Source organism: Mus caroli, chromosome 19 (assembly GCF_900094665.2).
Source record: "Mus caroli chromosome 19, CAROLI_EIJ_v1.1, whole genome shotgun sequence".
In the NCBI taxonomy this organism is placed as follows: Eukaryota; Metazoa; Chordata; class Mammalia; order Rodentia; family Muridae; genus Mus; species Mus caroli.
The window spans coordinates 33,767,748-33,782,112 of NC_034588.1; the positions used below are offsets into that span (position 1 = coordinate 33,767,748).

The 14,365-nt window shown below is 41.1% G+C and overlaps 2 protein-coding genes across 4 annotated transcripts in view; one reads left to right on the forward strand and one right to left on the reverse strand.

Annotated features, from left to right (window-relative positions):
• Positions 1-1,923, reverse strand: part of Cpeb3 (cytoplasmic polyadenylation element binding protein 3) — a 187,271-nt gene extending 185,348 nt beyond the window's left edge. The window contains exon 1 of one of the 2 annotated variants that reach the window (XM_029472536.1): positions 1,894-1,923. The gene's annotated coding sequence lies outside the window, so the exon portion shown is untranslated. Of the gene's footprint in view, positions 1-31; positions 86-1,893 lie in introns of those variants that run through there. The other variant, XM_029472535.1, reaches the window with a different exon arrangement.
• March5 (membrane associated ring-CH-type finger 5) overlaps positions 31-14,365 on the forward strand; it is a 17,644-nt gene continuing 3,309 nt past the window's right edge. Inside the window, exons 1-3 of one of the 2 annotated variants that reach the window (XM_021152384.2) lie at positions 31-394; positions 3,155-3,357; positions 9,508-9,680. In XM_021152384.2, coding sequence (XP_021008043.1) covers positions 360-394; positions 3,155-3,357; positions 9,508-9,680 — 411 coding nt within the window. In that variant the 5' untranslated portion in view covers positions 31-359. The remainder of the gene's footprint in view (positions 395-3,154; positions 3,358-9,507; positions 9,681-14,365) is intronic. The other variant, XM_021152385.2, reaches the window with a different exon arrangement.

A 14,365-nucleotide genomic window follows, 5' to 3' on the forward strand; every position in this document is an offset into this window, starting at 1 on the left:
CCCCGGCGCGCACGGAGGCGGCGACTCTTACCTCACAGAGGTAGCTCCTCCGCCGGCAGCAGCTCGGCGACCCGGCGGTCCATGGACCGGAACCCTGGGCGGACCGGCAGGAACCCGGGCCGCGACCGCCGCCTCCCGGCCCCAGGCTCCTCCTCCTCGCTCCCCGCCGCCCTCTGCGGTCGCCCGCCGGCCGCGCAGCGCCACCGCGGGCCTCTGGGAGCCACGCCGGGAGGCTGTGTGGCGGGTCCGCGGCCGCCGCGGGACTGAGGCCTACTCCGCCGCCTCTCAGTGCTATTGTCCCGGGGCCTGGCCCTGAGCGGGGCTGCGGGCGAGGGCCGAGCTCGCCGGCTCCGCGGAAGATGCCGGACCAAGCCCTTCAACAGATGCTGGACAGGTAGGAGCAGCGTGGGGCCGGGAACTGCCGGCCTTCGTCCTGGGCCTGCCCATGCTGGCCTCGAGGCCCCGAGAGCGGAGATCCTGGCGTCCGCCGAGAGTTCCACCGCCCGGAGGCTGGGAGAAGGGCTCTGAGTTTGGAGGTGGCACTGGGGAGAAGAGCGGGCGAGCGGCCTGGGTCGTAGACTTAGAAACTTAGTTAAAGGAGGGAGGTCTACTTTGGCCGCCAGCCTGTTTTGGTTTTTTGTTTTGGTTTGGTTTGATTTGTTGAGGTGAAGAGGCGCATTGTTAACCCATAGTATTAGCTTCTATTTCTCCCCTTCTCCCCGGACAATGTTGTAAAGGGGTTGGCAGCGACGCCACTGGGAAGAACCCGATTATCATTCTGGAGAATGGTCCCTTGCACTTTCACAATGCAAGAATGGGCATTCCTTTTTTTAAAGCCTGGGTTTCGTTTCTCCTTCCAACTCCCCCCCCCACCCTCCCCCAATCCCATCCCTACCCCCAAACCGTAAGGTCAGAATATCCACAAGGGAGCCTTAACGGTCGGTCACACTAGAGTAGAGGTTATGGAAAACAGCCACAAGCATGCAACATTAAACACGTAGCACACTTGACGATCGTTGAGTTCCCAGACACGTTTGGGCTTGTACTGGGACCAGTTGCCCATTCCGGGGGTCTCCAGCCACTAAAACTCTTTGAAAAAATCTTCTGCACTGCCCTCTGCCGTTTAAATTCCAGCCAGTGAGTTTTTGGAAACTAAATTAAATCCACCTTTTCACCAAGGCAGCTGCTTGCTGTTCTGACCAATTGTTTGATCTAATTCATAATGTTTGAGATTGCTTGCAACTCTAAATAGACTAACTGGCCACCCACTTCAGCAGGTGATGCTCTCTATGCAGTTAAGATCCAGCTTTGAAACTTGTTAAATGAAGGCCCTCTCTTGATTGAGGTTATAGCCATTAACTACTGGGGCTGGGAGGGGGGCGTCAAAGATCCATCAGGGAAGGTAAGAAGTTACTCCCTCATAATTTATGACAGGATTTAGCCTAAATCTCTGGTACTTAGCAGCTATTCTGCTACAACTAATGAACTTGTCAGTTTCTCCAGTTGTCTAGAAGTCTGGTCACTTCTCAAGTTTTCCTTTCATTATAATTTATCATACTTGACTAGATGTGTCATACTAAATATGCCCAGAGAGATTACTGCCTGCCACACCGATTCCAGTTATATGAGACGCAATCCTTGTATTGCGTAGTTAATCATTTGCTCTGATGACATCCCACTTTCACTTTTCCTTGACGACACTTAGAAAAATTCTTCTGCCTAGATGTTGTCTTGGCTTTTCATGTATTCTTCAGAGGTTTTCACAAAAGCCAGTGAGTGCTCATGAAACATTTACAGAAACTGGGAATTCTGGCTATCCTTTTTAGAATGTACATAACTTAAAATGGTCATTTCCTCTCCCATCACCCTAGCTCACCCCCATCCTCTACCTACCGTTTTCTTCCCAAGTCCTTTCCCATTCGAGTCCCATCACCCCCTTGTTTCTGTGTGTGCTCCACTAAACTTAATTAGGATTGTTTGCATAAGCATGGGTCCAGGTTATTTACAAGAGCATGGGCGAGTTATTAGCACAACACTAAATTTACTCCCTCCTCCTCTAGCAGCAGTATCCAAAGTTCAGGGTAGGCCTGGGGCTTTGAGTCCCTCCTCTCTCCATGATGCAATAGTGTGTAGATCTTACACAGATAACCACAGGTACGGTAGGTGCGTAAGCACAAGGCCAGAAGACCAAATGCACAGCGCTCCTCATCTCACAACTCTTACATTCTTTCTGCCCCCATCCAACTGTCCCTGCCTCTGCCATACTCTGTTTATCCAATGCTGGGAGTTGAACCCAGGGCCTCATGCACGCTAGGTAAACACTGGTACAACTGAACCACATTCCTATTCCTTACTTTAACACTGATAATTATTCTGGTAACGAAGCCTTACTTGTCTACTTAGGCCCTCTACTGGTGTGTCTGAGGTCAGCTACAGTGTACTTATGTATAATACTAAATAAATCTTTGGGCCGAAGCAAGCGGGGCCGACCAGAGTAAGCAGAGATCCTAAAAATTCAATTCCCAACAACCACATGAAGGCTCACAACCATCTGTACAGCTATAGTGTAAGCACATACATTAAATAAATAAATAAATCTTTTAAAAAAAAAGGGCCTCTTGAACTTGGAAAGAAATTGTTGTGATGTCCTTTTTCTTCCTATAGCTATCCTTTACCATTAAGAAAAGGGAGTCGGCTTTTTAAAAATTGTTTGGTTTCCTCAGTTGAAAATTGAATGGTCTGAGAATATGGCTCAGAACATTCTACCTAGAATGTTTGTAATCCTGCCCTGAAGGGTAGGGGAACTATATATGAAAACACTAACACTTTGTTTTTCTAAGTTCAAGAGGTCTTAATAAACAGAAGATACTTGAAACTGTTCCTGTATGCTAGTTCACTAGTCAGGGGAAATTACTAGAAAGATGGAGTCCAAAAAAAGATAAATAAAAACAAAGTTCAGAAAATAGGTTCTGTAGTGGAAGATAAAAAACAAACCAGAAGAAAAGCTCTACTGGAAATAGATTGGTTGTTTGGCTCTGTCATTTTTACAGGACTTCTTCAATACTGCATGATAGTTCCATCCCATTAGCTAAGAGCTTCATGCAGGAAGGAGACTGGAACCCTAAAGATAAAACTTGTTTTTCTTAATTTACAGAAGTTGCTGGGTGTGTTTTGCCACCGATGAAGATGATAGAACAGCTGAATGGGTGAGACCATGCAGGTGCAGAGGATCTACTAAGTGGGTTCACCAGGCTTGTCTCCAGCGCTGGGTAGATGAAAAGCAGAGAGGAAACAGCACAGCCAGAGTGGCCTGTCCTCAGTGCAACGCCGAGTACTTAATAGTGTTTCCAAAGCTGGGTAAGGACTGATGGAAGAACAACACAGACGTGTTCACTGTTGTATTTCTGTGTGTGTGTCCCCGTAATTAAAAGCTTTTGGGGGTGGGGGGAGGAAGAGGTGAAGACTTGAGATAAGGTCTCACTCTGTATCCCTGGAATTCATGACAGTCCTCCTGCCTCATCCTCCTCAATGGCTGCCATGAGGAGCAACAACACCCAGCTCGTTGCTTGGTTGGTTGGTTGATAGGTTTTTATGTGTATGAGTGTTTTGCCTACATGACTGTATGGGCTGTGTGCATGCCTAGTGCCCAAGGAAGCCAGAAAAGGGCATTGGATCCCCTGAAGCTCGAGTGTGATGGTTGTAAGCCACCATGTGAGTGTTGGCAACTCATTCTAGTTCCTCTGCAAGAGCAGTCAATGCTCTTTACTCTGCAACTCCTTGGATTTATTTTTAAATGATTTCTTTATCTTTGCTTTTTTGTGAATTTATTTTTTCTCTCTCTAAATGTCAGACACTTATTTTGCTAACAGTTTACAATATCTTTAACAAGTCCTCAGACTTGCCTGTTTGTCAGTGTATTAACTATTTTTATTTGAGAAGAAAAGGACTTTATGACACACTATGGATGTAACTGAACAAGAGAGGTGACTTAGGGCAGGGGATTCAGCTTCATCAGTAAAGTGTTTGCCTGGCAAGCTTGGGAACCCGAGTTTCGTTTTCATAACACATGTAACCTTAGTGCTAGAGAAGCAGGAACAGGATAATCCCTGGGCTCACTGCCCAGCTAGTCTGTGCTAGCTGATCAGGCCAGTGAGAGACCCTGTCTCAAATGAGATAGATGGTCTTTCTGCGGATTACACCTGAGAGTGCATATACATTAAAGGGGGTAAGGGGTGGACATAAGGAGCACCGTTCTTTGGAGACCGTTTAAGAGAAAAAGCAGCAGTGAGTATTCCAATATTCTTTAATTCTTGTATTAAGAAACAAAAATAGAAAATTAAAGTTTTGCTTTGGGTTTGGCTATGCTAGGCACTGAACTCTGAGTCTTTCCCATTTTAGGCCAGTGTTCTTGCTCTACCACTGAGCCAATACAGTTAAATTCATTTTGAGAATTCAGCTTATATTGTAATCTTTCAGGAAAACTGCCCTCTTTTCTGGGCATTACTGGACATGAAAATAACCAGAAGTCTTTGAGAATGGGACTAGCCTGGAAAAAAGTATCACTCTGTTCATTTATAGCCATATGTTTCTGAGCTAGTATCATTTTTGTAAGGAATGTATTCCTTGCTATTCATAAAAATATTTTTTTTTCGAGAAGGGTTTCTCTGTGTAGCTCTGGCTGTCCTGGAACTCACTCTGTAGACCAAGCTGGCCTCAAACTCAGAAATCCGCCTGCCTCTGCTTCCTGATTAATACTCTTCTGGGATTAAAGGTGTGCGCCACCACGCAGGCTTAAAAATATTTTTAATATTAACCTTACCAATAACAAAGAGGTATGGAGGAGCCTGGCAGTGTTGGCGCACGCCTTTAATCTCAGCACTCTGGAGGCAGAGGCAGGCAGATTTCTGAGTTCGAGGCCAGCCTGGTCTACAAAGTGAGTTCCAGGACAACCAGGCAGGGCTATACAGAGGAACCCTGCCTCGAAAAACAAAAACAAAAAAACAAACAAAAAAACTGGCTGGAACATCTCTGTAATCCCAGCATTTGGAAGAGGAAGAAGAAGATAGAGAGTTCAAGGCCACCTTAGACTATGAGGATGTTCAAGAGTGGTCTGAGCTATCCAGTGGGACCATCACAAAGGAAACAATGACCTAAGGAGTTTTCTTTTTTCTTGTCCTTTTTATGTATACATACCAGAAAGGGGCATGGGTCCTCATTAGAGATGGTTGTGAGCCATCATGTGCTTGCTCAGAATTGAACTGAGGTCCTCTAGGAGAGCAATCAGTGCTCTTAACCACTGAGCCATCTCTCCAGTCCCAGGTATTTTCATTTTTAGTGCAAAACAATATTTTAAAACATTGTAAACAATCAGGAGGCAAACAGATATCTATGAATTTAAGGCCAGCTTTGTCTACTAGCAAGTTCCAGGACAGCCATAGCTATGTAATGAGGCATCCTTACAAAAGAAGGAAAAAGAACTTTTTAAAATAGGTGGGTGGACAGATGGCTCAGTGCTCAGGTGTGCTGGCTGCTCTTGGCTGAGGAGAACCTGAGTTTGAGTCTCAGAACCTGTGTTGGACAACTCACAGCTCTAACTTGAGCTCCTGAGGATTTGATACCCCCTTCTGACCTTCTCAGGCACACACACAAGTAAGTAATCTTTAAAAATCATTCAGCCTTAGCCTTTGGATGGAAGTACAAGATTTGAAGGTTTGTGGAACCACACCCAGCTCCACTGAATCTAAATCACTGCTGTAGCAGTTATGTTTGTAATGTCTTGAGGCAAAACTGATTACTCCTTTTTGAGTAGCCTAATATGTTTACCTAAAAATTTTGGTTTGATTTTTGTCACTTATATTTGAAATGCGAAAACTTAAATTTACCTAGAATATTAGGATGTTTCTGTCTTTGTAAGAATCTTTGTTATTTAAGAGAATTCACAATAAGCTTTTTTTTTAATTAAAAAAAAAAAGCTTTTCTAGTACCCTTTAAATTATTAGATTTCTAAAAGTTGGTGTTGATTCAAAGCTTCGGGTGCCATCCATTGTGTAATGGATGTACTGTTGAAAGTGCCGGGCCCACCCAGCCATTGAAAATTGAATGACGTGGAGTGGGGAGCCGGGGTGTTGTTTAGTGGCAGAACACATGCTTGGCATGGGTGGGATCCTGAGTTTAATCATCAGTCAGTGCCGAACGCTAACACGTCGTGTCTAAAGTCCTGAACCTTTGTGTCCTTAGGGAACTGGTATTGAGCATTTATTCATGCTTTCTCTTTCCTATTAGGACAGGAGTTTTTAAGGGCTAGGATTTTGTCTCCTCCAACACTCCAAAGCTCTTTGTGTTGTTACCTGGTGCTATTTTTCCTAAAATTATGATCCCCTACCCCCATCCCCTGGTCATGAGACAACTTCACCAAGTTCCTGATTAGCACACAGAATTGGGGATTTACCATTCAGAGGATTTCGGAAAAAAAAATTTTAACAAAAGACTTGCCTTAGATAATCTTTTGTTTGTAGAAATATCTCCTCTGGCTACCATTTTATCATAAAGGTATGTTTGATACTAAGTATTTATTTCTTCCTTCCAAATATTAAAACAACCTTAGACTGGTCTCTCAGGAGTAATGAAAGATTTGGGTGAAATAAAATTAAGATAAAAGACAAGACAAGAATCATGTCAGGAAATATCTAGATCTAAGTAAATCAGCTAATTCCTTAATTTTTCTAGGCATGTGTTTTACCTATAACCCAAGGGATAGTCACAAAATTTCCAAAAGAAAGTATAAGAATTTGGGGATTTTGTAAAATTAAAAAATTCACACCAGATAATTAATCAGGAAAGTTTAGCATATTTTCTATAGTTTATCAGAAAAACAATTCAGACATCTAGGCTATTGTTCATGGTCTAATAAATAAAAGTAATTGTGGCCTGCCATTTAGGAATTCTTTTCACCCAAGTACATATGGCTTTTATATAAATTATATCACCGAACTACCAATAGTTTCATTTACTATATACATACTTTAAGAGAAATTCAGTTAAACAAATACTTGGGGATAATAAGAATTTGGAATATATCAGTAAGTAAATCAGATCTTTCCCTTTTTGAGTCTGTTTCAATACAGGAATAAGCAGGTCTCTTCTATAAATATAAATATGTTTAAACTCTGCAGCTGGCCATTTTTCAGTAAAACATTAGTTACAAAAATAGCTGTTGGATTTGGCCAAGGGCCAGTGGTTCTCCAACCATTGTTCTAATACTGAAAATAGATAAGGAAAGTATGTTCTGCCATGAAACTGCTTTAGGAAAAAAAGAAATACCATGAAGAAGAAAATGTGGTGTGGTAGGAATTGGCAGAGGGAACTTTATTGAAGTAAAGACAGAATCAGCAAAGGAAACTGAAAATTGAGTAATGAAATGCTCTGGATCAAGAAAAACCAACCATATGTCAGAAAGAAAATATGTCATATGTAGCTGCTAGTATAACTAAATGGGACTGAGATTAGACCACTGAATTTAGATAAGTGGAGGTTGTCAGTGATACCAAGGAATAGCTTGGGTGGAATAGGTTCATGGAAAAATTAGATAATTATTCAAATATTTTACTCAGAGGAAGCAAGGAAAGGGAATAGTAGGACAGAAAGGATCAAAAGGTTTTAGTAGGCTGATGCCTTTAGTCCCAGCACTGGGCAGGTAACTCAGGCCAACCTTTGTGAGTTCAAGGACAGTCTGAGCTACTCAGTAAGATCGTATCTCTAAAGACTTTAAGGGGGTTGGTGAAAAAATTCAGCAGATAAGGACGCTTGCCTCAGGCCTGCTCATCCTTGGACAACCTGGTAACGGGAGAAACCCAGCTCCTCAAGTGTCCCCTGTCCTCCTTGGAGCACTGCCTACCCCAGACAGTGTAGTAACATTTCTATCATGATTGTCTGAGAGAAAAAGCTGTGGAGGAAGGGATTGGTGGAGGAGAATGGGAAGAGAACAACTGGAGCGCTGACCTGAGTGAGTGAGTGAGTGAGTGAGTGAGTGAGTGAGTGAGGAGGAGATAAGTGTGCTTTACAAGTGAGTGGCTGGGTTTTGAGATGTGCACTGTTGATCGTGGAGCTGTGCAAAGGAGGAACTTTGTAGATCTTGTTGTTCATAACAAAATTCAAAATCGGAGCTTTTATTATGTAACCCTGGTTTCTAGCTTCCAGTGCCGTCATCTGGATCTTAAAAAGCTCACTAAGATGAAATGTGTTGTGTCTTCTGAGGAAGTGATAAATCTAGCTGTCTTAGGTAGATTGAGATTAGATGATGCACACAGTACCGATAGCATGGCACTTGGTGGCCTACAAGACAAATGCTAGTAGAGGTTATAAAGTTAGAAAGCACTAAATTAAGCTTACTCTATCTCTTTGGCCCCCAAAGATATCTTATTGGGTTTTGGGGGGAGGGTTGGATTGGTTTTTCAGATTTTTTAATTTAGTTTTACTAAATTACTTATTAACTTTACCTGCTCACTGGCTCCCTCCCCAATACTTTATTATTTTAAATGTTAAGTTATAGCTTGCAAATGATGAGTAGCTACATTGGAGCCAGAAGGCCTTCAGCATCTCTCCTCATGCTCTCTTTACTTCACAGCCACTGTTTACAGTGGCAGGCTCTAGAAGCCAGTAGGGAGTTTTGATCAGGGGCTTCAAAGGATACATTTTTCCCCCTTGGATGTTTAGTTATTCCATCATCAAATTACTATGCTAGTTTCTTTGCACAATGATGGTAACTGCTTTTGTTTCTAGCATTGTTTAGATTGAAGGCTCCAAGAAAGCAAGTGATAGAGAGTTCATACATTTCTAAGAAAATGTCTAAAATAACAGTTTGTCTATAAAGGTATTCAATAAATACAGTAACTTAGCCAACAAGTTACATATACATCTGGTTAAATGCAGATGTCAGTTCCTTGGTTTTGTTTTGAACAAATCTAAGACACTTTTTCTTCTCTGGAAAATTCCAGAGCTAAATTAAATTGGACTTAATTGCAAGTAAAATACCTCCAAAAATAGTAAGCATTTAATTAAGAATTGGCACATGTAGCTGTTGAAATATTATAAATACTGGCATCATAATTTTGTTTGTTGGTTTGGTTTGGTTTGGTTTTTTGAGACAGGGTTTCTCTGTGTAGCCCTGGCTGTCCTGGAACTTACTCTGTAGACCAGGCTGGCCTCGAACTCAGAAATCCGCCTGCCTCTGCCTCCCAAGTGCTGGGATTAAAGGCATGTGCCACCACCGCCCAGGCATAATTTTTTTTTAAAAGCTTGTTAGAAGCCAGGCATGGCGGCACATATGTAATTTCAGTTTCAGAGGGCCCAACACACACTCCTATGACTAAAGAAGTCTAAAAGTACCTGTTGTTTTAACAACTAATTTTAGCTCATCTAACTTCATACAAATGTTTTAGCTATAGAAAATATTGAAGAAGTCATTTTAAAGCCCTACCTTATGTTGAAACTTTTCTCTTTATATTGTAGGTCCAGTCGTTTATGTCTTGGATCTTGCAGATAGACTGATCTCAAAAGCTTGCCCTTTTGCTGCAGCAGGAATAATGGTTGGATCTATCTATTGGACAGCCGTGACTTACGGAGCAGTGACAGTGATGCAGGTTCACCATTCTCTATTCAGTGACACTACTTTTGATGTGAAGGTCTATTATATATTTGCTAGGAGTTTTAAAATGTATTGTTTTAAATAGTGATGCTATCATGATTAAAGAATAAGAATTTATATAAAAAGGAGACTAGAGCTGACCAAATGGCTTAGCGTGTAGAGATGCTTGCCACAGAACCTAATGACCAAGTTAAGTCCCCAACACTCACATGATAAAAAGTGACTCCCAAAAGAAATTGTTCTCTGAACTTGCACATGAGCTGTAGCATGCCCCATCTCTGATAGCATGCACATAGTAAATAGTGCTGCACAAAGCTGGCTAGTGAAAAGGTCTCCTCCCCCTGTCCTTCATTTGCCTAGGCCTCCCCCCCATCACCTTTTCAGATAGGCACTAGAGCTAATTTCATACTAAACTGCACTGTTTCGTAATGAATCTTGATCTTTTCACATAACTATAGAGATCTGCAAGCATTCTGTGTATATAATTACAGCATGTTATTAGCCATTCTGTTTTTATTTTTAGGTAGGTCTCAGTATTTGGCTTCAAACAATGTGTACATAAATGAAATGCTAGAGAACAGTTACATAATTATGTAATAAATATGAATCAAATGCAAATCTCCGTAAACATTTTATAACTCAGTAAAGGGAATTTATAGTTGTTATTATAAGTCCTAATCTGGTACTTGAAAGTTTAAGTTATTTGAATTCATAGAGTGGAAGTATTAATATCATGTAAGCAAGAAAACACAAGTTACAAATATATATTTTGCATAACTGTTTAGAAATCACCTTTGTATGCACCGCTTTAGTTGATGCGTTTATTCTAGGAGTGAGTGATTAGCTGGAACAGTAGCTAGGTACTATGTAACTTAATGGTTTGGGAGGACATTTTTACCTAAGCATGCATATGGGTATGTAAGCATAGTTTTTCATGGTAAAAAAATCTAAGTAGCTTGAAAATCAGAAGCAAGACAGAAATATATATTACTTCTGTTCCTTCACATTATACTGGATATTCTATTATTCCATACAACACTTTATTTATTTCTATGCAGCATTTTTGTAAAGATTTATTTATTTTATATAATGTGAGTACACTGTCACTGTCGTCAGACACACCAGAAGAGGGCATTGGATCCCATTACAGATGGTTGTGACCACTATGTGGTTCTTGAGAATTGAACTCAGAACATCTGAAAGAGTAGTCAGTGCTCTTAACCTCTGAGCTCTCTATGCAGCCCTCTATACAGCATCTTTAGAGGCAGTTATCTGAGCATTTGATAGGGAGTATGTTCCAATAAATCAGTATTTAGAATTTTCTTTTTTTGTTTGTTTTTGTTTTGTGTTTGTATGTGTGTGTGTGTCTCCCCAGGAGTACAGACTAGTTGATTTGTAGCCCAGAACTTCAGAACTTTGTTTCCACCTCCATCTTACCAAGTCATAATAGTGATGGCTGATGTTGCTTGTGGACTTGACAGGAACTAGCCACTAAAATACAAACCTCTGGGCATTTCTGTGAGGGATTCTCTAGACTAGGTTAGTTGAGATGGGAACACATACCTTCAATGTGGGGCAACACCAGTCCTTGAAATGGGGTTCTGGATTGTATAAAAAGAAGAAAAGGAGCTGAGTAGCAATCATTCTCTCTGCCTCCTGCCTGTTGCCTGCCTTGCACTCAGGTGCTTCAGACTCCAGTCAACATGCCCTTCCTACTATGCTGAGCTGTATCTCAACCTGTGAGCTAGAGAACCCCATAAGTGCTTTTGTTGGTATTTAATCACAACTAAAAATAGCTAATACAGCCACCATGCCCAGTTTATATGATAGACCAACTGAGCTATATACATACCCTTCCCTAGGACTTGCCGTTGCCAGGGACTTACCCTTACACTCTTCAGTTTGCTGTGAACTCTGGAGTTAATATAAATCACTAGGCACATCACTGTGCAGTCTTGTTAATTGCCATTACTTCTCCATGTCTCCAGTCTTAGTTATGGGATCTGAATGAGATTTTTCACTTGGTTTTGTGTTTGTTGGGTGTTGGTTTGTTTGTTTGTCTAGCTGATCTCGAACTCAACAGAGATAGCTCTATATACCACTACTTCCCAAGTGCTGGGTTGGGGGATCTGTTTGTGTTTTGATTGAAGATCCCACTCTTATGTAGTCCTGGCTATTCTAGAACTTCCTATGTAGATCAGATTGGTCTCAAACTCAGAGCCCCTGCCTTTGCCACGTTCAAATCAGATCAAGTGCTGGTACTAAAAGAATATGCCACCACACCTGCCTCCCGCTTTTTTATTCTTTAAACAGTGTCTTTACTTAAATTCCTTATCCTCCTACCTTATCCTCTCAAGTACTAAGGTTACAGCTTTGGGGCACCACTTGACAAAATTGTAGTTTAAAAAAAAGTGTACAGGTTTCACTGTGGCATTTCATGCACATATGTCATATTTTGTTCTTAGCCCACTTCCCTACTACCTTTCCCTTCCCCCTCTCGCCTGTCTTGCTGAATCTCTTCTTTCCTACAAGGAGACCTCTCCTAGTTTCCTGTCAAATAGATGTTCTGTTGACCTTACCACCACCAACTTCTACCCTCTTTAAAGACCTTCTCACAGTCCCCCTTTTAATTCCATAACAAAAACACACACAATACATACACAGATTTAAATCTAGATTCTGCATAGACTAGGAAACAGCAGTATTTTATATGTCTGCTTTACTTTGTCTAACATAACAATTGCCAGTTTTGTCTATTTTCTGTAGATATCACTGGGGTGCTGGATACAATGTCATTGTTTATGTGCACCACGGTCACTTTATCCATGGGGATGAGGTAGACTTTCAGAGCAGCTTTGATTTGATGTGTTAACAATGTTGAACACCTTTTTAAATATTGATATGTATTGGACATTTGTATTTCTTCCTTCAAGAAGTATTACTTGGTTCATTAGCCCATTTAGGGGTTAGAAAAAACTCCATTCACAAGAGCTTAAAAAATACACTATTTAAAAATAAACGTAACTTTGGACCATTAAAAAAAAGATAATGAAGGGTCTAGAGTCTAGATGGTTCAGTGATTAATAATGCTGCTCTTTCAAAGGACCTGGGTTAAATTACTAGCATCCACCTGGCATCTCACAGCTGTCTGTAACAGTAGTTCCAGGTAATGCAATTCCTTATTCAGGCATCAGGCATGCACATGATTGGCAAATGCCATACACATAAAATAAAAAAAAAAAAAAAAAAAATACTGGAATCTAGAAAGACTCCCTTACTCATGGATTGGCAGGGTTAATACATAAATGTCTGTATTATCAAAATCAGACTATAGGTGCAACATAATCTGCATCAAGTTCCATTGTCTTCACAGAGCTAGAGAAGGCAATCCTGAAATTCATAAGCACTAAAAGACCCTCGATAGCTAAAACAATGCTAAGTGGAAAGAGCTATGGTGGATATATCACTGTACCTGGTCTCAACCAGAGGTATTGGGTCACACCTTTAATCCCAGCATTATGAGAGTTCCAGGCCAGCAAGAGTTATGTGGTAAGACCCTATCTCCAAAACAAACAAACTAAATTAATCTCAAACTTACCTCAGAGCCATAGTAATAATACTATGATCCTGGCACAAAAAAAAAAAACAAAAAACAGATATGTAGACCAGTGGAATAGAATAAAGAACATAGACGCTTGTATACACAGCTATATCCTCCTAATTTTCAACAATAATGTCAGAAACATGCATTGATTTAGATGTGATGTCCAGCGTGTATAACCCCACTGTTTGAGTAGAAGCAGGAAGATCTAGTGTTTAAGGTCAGCCCCACATACATAGTGAGTTTGAAACAGCTAGCTTGGGATATATGGTACTATGTCTCAAACAAAAACATACATTGAGGAGAAAAATCCAGCTTTTCAAATAGTGTGAAGAAAACAGGGTATCCGCTTGAAGGAGAGTGGAACTAAATCTAAGTCTGTCAGCTCATACAAAAAAAAAACCAATTCAGAGTGGATCAAGGGCCTTTAGTAAACCATAGGTAAAACTCTTAGAGGTATAGACAAGAATTCCCCCAGAAGGACTCTAGAAGCACAGGAATTGACAAATGAAATTACATTAAATTTACATTTCTAACAGCAGAGGATACAATCGCCACAGTGAAGATAAAGTGAGTCTCAGCATATAGAGAGAACAGTGGAAATTTTTCATTTGCATTTTTCAATTTTAAAAATACTTTTGTTTATGTGTGTATGCATTTTGTATAGGCCTATTTGCTGGTAGAAGTCGGATGACAACTACTGAGAGCCAGTTCTCCTGTCTCCTTTTAGAATCCTATGATCAAACCTCAGCTCTCTGCAAGTCCCTCTACCAATGAGCATCCACCCATCCTCTGTATGAATTTTTATTGAAAAGACAGAATATTATTAACTCACCCAACACTGGAATGACCACCTTATAAGTATTGATGCATTTAAATTCTACAAACAATGATGTACTGTAAATAACCTTGTTCTTAGTTTACTGACTTAGGGGATTGATTGTGTCGTGTGTCACATAGTAAAGACACAACATTAGGCCCGCCCTCTAGGGTAAAAATCACCTCCGTAAACACTGAAGTTTTGCCGGGCGTGGTGGCGCACGCCTTTAATCCCAGCACTCGGGAGGCAGAGGCAGGCGGATTTCTGAGTTCGAGGCCAGCCTGGTCTACAAAGTGAGTGC